The sequence below is a fragment of the Carassius gibelio genome, chromosome B25, assembly GCF_023724105.1.
Source record: "Carassius gibelio isolate Cgi1373 ecotype wild population from Czech Republic chromosome B25, carGib1.2-hapl.c, whole genome shotgun sequence".
NCBI classification, from domain to species: Eukaryota; Metazoa; Chordata; class Actinopteri; order Cypriniformes; family Cyprinidae; genus Carassius; species Carassius gibelio.
The window spans coordinates 6,105,803-6,111,083 of record NC_068420.1 but is presented as its reverse complement, the minus strand read 5'-3'; the positions used below and the strand labels follow the sequence as shown (position 1 = coordinate 6,111,083).

Genomic DNA, 5,281 nt, shown 5'->3' with positions numbered 1-5,281 from the left:
CAGTAGAAAGTCTGCCCTTCAACTCAGCAAAGCTCAGCTGGCACTGTTCAGTCCAGGCATCAGAAAAACCATGACTCCTTCGAGTCCTGGACTTACCGGCAGTCCATTCGGCCACCAACTTATGCAGCGGGGCCGCCAATTTTGCGAACCCTTCCACAAAGCGGCGGTAATAACTACTAAAACCCAAGAATGAACGCAATTCTGACACACTGGTGGGGCATGGCCATTTAGCTACAGCCTCAATTTTCCGAGGGTCAGTAGACACTCCCTGCGCCGAAATGACATGTCCCAAATATCTGACTTCCCGTTGAAAAAATGCACATTTACTCAATTTGGCCTTTAGCCCCTCCCGCTCCAGACGACTCAAGACAACTTCTAGCCGCTCTAGGTGCTGAGACACTGAGGAAGAAAACACTATGATGTCATCCAGATACAGTAGTAAGGAACTGCACTGCTGATCGCCAAACACCCGTTCCATTAGGCGCTGGAAGGTACTTGGGGCATTACAAAGCCCAAAGGGCATCCGATTCCATTCAAACAACCCGAAAGGGGTGCAAAAAGCAGTCTTGGGTCTATCTTGGTCAGTGACAGGGACCTGGTTGTACCCACTAGCCAAATCCATAGTGGAAAACCAACAGGCCCCTGTCAGAGAGTCCAATGATTCCTCAATGCGCGGGAGCGGGAAGGCATCTTTTCTTGTTTTCGCATTGAGCTGACGGTAGTCAACGCACATGCGCAAAGTACCGTCTTTCTTTTTGACAAGAACAATTGGAGAAGCGTAGGGGCTACAGCTCTCCCTAATAATGCTGGCCTCCAACAACTGGTTAATGTGGGACTTCACCACCTCATATTCCGAAGGTGGAATACGCCGGTACCGCTGCCTAACAGGGACAGAATCCAGCAAGGGAATGTCATGAGAAATCAAGTTGGTACATCCTACATCACCATCATGGCATGAGAATACTGACTGGAACTTATATAAAAGAGCCCTGACCTGGCCCTGTTCTACTTCTGGCAAAACAGACAAATCAACTGTTTCAATCTGTTCCTGTACAGTGGCAGTCGCAGCTAAGGCTTGGGAACCTACGGTGGCTACAACAGATTTCACTTCAGTTACCCCAGCAGGCAGACTTACCATACAAACACTATTTAGCACTCCCAAAACGGTTTTAGAATGCAGCATAACATCCGCAGTTCCCACATTTACCATAGGCAAGTAGGCAGTGCCTCTTATGACCTGTACCAACGCTGGAGAAGCCAACAAACCCGCGGGCAACCCAGACTCTGGGGGCTCAAACAGTACTAACCCCGCTGCATATTGTTCAGAACAAGTCGCTGCTACAAACTTCATCGTGCCACCTGGGATGCGACATGACTCACGACCCCGTAACCTAACCGGACCAGGGTGCCTTGCTGAACCCTGGTCTTCCAAACGGTGACAATATTGAAGTGCCTGCATGACAAAGCTAGGGGCCTCAACGGTTACAGCAGACTCGAAAAGAGCAGGGCCATGTTGTCCAAATAACTCCTGGTAACAACGGCTCAGGACATTCATCCCGAGTACCCCTGGGACTTGGTCACAAATCCCACCAGGAGGATCCCGGACAACAAGCACTCCACACTCCGAAATCACTTGCCCACACAATTCGACATCCAGTTCCATGTAGCCAATATATGGAATCGAAAGACCGTTTGCAGCCCGAAGTTGTAGCCACTGGCACGACTTAAGTCGATCCGGACCCCATGGTTCAAAATATTTACGAAACCAACTTTCCGTTATTGTGGACACCATGGAGCCAGTATCGACCAAACATGAAATTTGGACCCCACCCATTCGAATAGCAAGGTGCGGGCATGAAGACATTAAATGAGACATACTTGAAACACTAGAGCCGGTCAATTCCCCAACCGCGCCTTGGCTCGGCGACACGGTGGGGACTAGTTTCCCGACAACGCAGATGGACCAGGCTGTCTACCCTCAGATGACGACGCAGTGGGCAAAGGGGGTTGCGGACGAGGGGGAACACGCTCCCCATCGCACTCTCTAGCAAAGTGGCCAAGTCGTTGGCACCTCCTACATATAATGGGGCCGCGGTGAGGAGGCTGACTACGTGACTGAGGGGCCTGCAAGCGAGCAAAATTTTGAGTTAGCTTATTTAATTGCTCTTGCTGTGATCTCAGCATTTCCCTCAGTTCACCTAGTTCAGAGCGCTGAGGAAATCTACCCACCCGTGACTCACCTTGTACACCATACTGAATCCCATAGGCGGATGGAACGGAATTGCTTCGTCCTCTCGTACTCCCCAACATTCCCTCCCTTTCCCATCTAAGAGCTTCGCTTCGAACTTCCAACAATGTTAACATTGGCTGACGACGTATTAACTGTTTTAATTCTCGGCGAAGGGCCACGTCACAAACATGTTCAATGAACTGATCGCGTAGCAAAACTTGTGAATTTGGCATAACATACGGCGATTGCTGCGTCACACGTTCTAGGAGACCCATCAAAGCTAGGGAAAACTCCAACAATGATTCACCCTCCTGCTGCTTTCTAGAAAAAAATGCCTCCTGTAATGAGACATATGACTGTGAGCAACCATATAATTCCCGTAACACCAAAATAATTTTATCTGGATCATTTCGCTCAATCTCCGAACGGTACCTAATTTCTTCCCTTGCCTCCCCCTCCAAGTGGTCAAACAAGAAGAAAGCTTGATCAGAAACAGACAGGTGACGAGCCTGCATACAAGCTTTGGCCTCTTCAACCCACTCATCAATGCTCAGACCAACCCTGCCATTGAATTTTTGACATTTCCTGTCTCGAGGTACAAAAACAAATCGTTCTGGCAGGACTGCCTGTGCACTACTTGGCTGAGGGGGGGCAGCAACAGAAGGACCAGGAACAATAGAAGGGGCATCACTAGGGCCAGGAAGCGCAAGAAAGTGGTCTTGACGCAACCTCTCATTTTCTGCCCGCAACTGAGCTACTACTTCCCTCAATTCCTGTAACTCTTCTTCCATAATTTTGACGGCCGTAACACTTACCAACAAGAGGGAGTAGACTCACAAAGAATCAGAATCCACCAGACGTGCGCTGCTGTTTTGCTGCTACTCCTTACCAATCTCACTGCAACAGAAAAATAAAAGAAAAACAACAACCACTAATACCAGTGTCTCCGCCAAACACGGGACCCTGCCGACTACGCCAGAATGTGGCGTGGCAACTTGAAGTTAATTAATTATGATATAACTACCGACTACGCCACCCCTCTAAAGTGAGGGGAACTAAATACTTGATGGAATTTAGACACACAGGTTCGTTACCATAGGAGGCAGAGACAGAGGCACTAGCGTATAAACTATTTATTAAATTCACAAAGTAGAAAATACACCTTTTAAAAGATCAGGCAAAGATATGATTCGACCAGGCATACATTAATCAGTTTTACGAAGGCTTACCCCTAGCAGGGTAGGCTAGCTGCAAAAGTGGCTATTCGTAAAGCACACACACACACACACACACACACACACACACACACACACACACACAGTGAGGTGAGTGACTACAAACGACAATCCACACTCCGTGCTCCAAACACCACCACCACCACCAGGATACTAGGACAGCTAGCCACCCGACTCAGGGGCCTAAAACACAAAGAACACAAATTACTCAATTGTACAAAACGAAATTAATCTAAAGCCTGATTGACTGAAACAATTACCAAAACACACAACAAAATGTAAAAAAACAGCAAAACAGCAAAACAGCAAAACAGCAACGCCGTCTTTAATCTGCTATTATGCAGGAGGCGATCTTCCCCACCCGAAAACAGGCGGACGTTCCCAAAACTTTGTCCTACTAAAAACAACCCATTAAATTTAAAACACAATCAAGTGTCCATTAAAAAGAAATGCATATACATGTGTATCTATACATACCAGGTATTGACTACAGCGTTACACACACCTCATACAGTTGCTCACAGCACAAGTCTCAGAAGATTACTTGAATGAAATCAGTCTAACCAGGTGGCAAGAACAGCCTGAAAACCACAGCGAAGCCAGGAATAATGGGCTATTCCAGCTGCAAAAAGGCGACTCCAGCTACAATAAATTAATATAGTTAGCCGATGTCCAAGAGCTCATTGCAGCATTAGCCAGACCAGCTACAAACATACCTTTGTTAGGCGGAAGCGCACACGTACCGGATGGGCGGGGCCAACAATGACGCATCCCAGGTAGCCTAATCACAGCCTTTATAAAGCAATGACTGAGCCCTGATAGGCCGTTTCTAAGTACCAGGGGAGGGAGATTACCTACTTTGCCACATTGGCAGTCGAGCTCAAGTGTTCCTGAGTCTTTAGCTCCGCCCACGACACACCTCCAGGAGCTCGCTGTTGTAGGAGAGAATCGTAAAGCTGTATCTTTTTTTTTTTTATAAATATGATAAAACTTTTTTTTGGAGATATGAAGGATGCAGTACTACTCTATAGGTAGTCAAGATTGACACGAGATTGGGTGAAACTGTGTGGGTTATGCTCCCTTTAACAAGAATGCTTTTGTGAGAGGATATACATGTAGAGACATCAGTGGCGTCAATCCAACTACAGGAGGCCAAAGACAGTGAGTCAATTGATATGCTTGCATGCAAAAACTGATTGCTCTGGGATGTTTTGAAGCCCGTCATTAACGGCCGTATGCCATGATCATGCTTCCAGATGGAGAGATTTGGCATGGAGATCAACTCTAAAGAGAGAAAGACATCTTTCTCACACCATTCTCTGAAGATCCACAAGCTAACATAGCCTACATACAAACATCTCTTAGTTCTGACAATGCTGTCCAAACCCTAAAGTCTTTCTCTCTCTGCAGTGGTCTCCAACTCCACCATTAAAATTCCTCGAGCCGCTTCGGAGCAGTTGCTCTTCCACAGTGACCACGAGTGGCCCCACTTTCTCTAGCTGTGACGTCAAAGGAAGTGGGACAGAGGAATTCTGGGTAAAGGGAGAGGTGCCTGAACCACTGTGGTATTTATACGCTCACACGTCCAGCTCTTGTCTTGCACATAAGATGAGGTCCACAAAACACAGGCCTGTGTGTTTCAGTTGGAAGAGTGGAGTTTGGATTTTGAAGAGGGAGTTCTGATCCAACTGTGATCTGTTTTGGAGCGTCTAAACACAAAGTTTGACATGTTCTTGCAATCTGATGTGCTCTTGGCAGACGCCACAGGGACACACCACAGAGTTTCTGAATTACACTAGCCTTCTGTCTTTGTTTT

The 5,281-nt window shown here is 47.2% G+C and overlaps 1 protein-coding gene across 3 annotated transcripts; it reads right to left on the bottom strand.

The window, feature by feature from the left end:
* Nucleotides 1-1,279: 1,279 nt before the first annotated feature.
* Nucleotides 1,280-4,332, bottom strand: LOC128013815 (uncharacterized). 3 transcript variants are annotated; one of them, XM_052596986.1, is made up of 2 exons: nt 3,943-4,332; nt 1,280-3,862 (listed from the first exon to the last, which is right to left on the bottom strand). In XM_052596986.1, exon 2 carries the CDS (start codon nt 3,019-3,021, stop codon nt 1,939-1,941), a length of 1,083 nt encoding a protein of 360 aa, XP_052452946.1. In that variant the 5' UTR covers nt 3,022-3,862; nt 3,943-4,332; the 3' UTR covers nt 1,280-1,938. The 3 variants fall into 3 exon arrangements, with proteins under 3 accessions (XP_052452946.1, XP_052452948.1, XP_052452947.1); XM_052596988.1 differs by having other exon boundaries at nt 1,280-3,648; XM_052596987.1 differs by having other exon boundaries at nt 1,280-3,648; nt 3,971-4,332.
* Nucleotides 4,333-5,281: the final 949 nt, after the last annotated feature.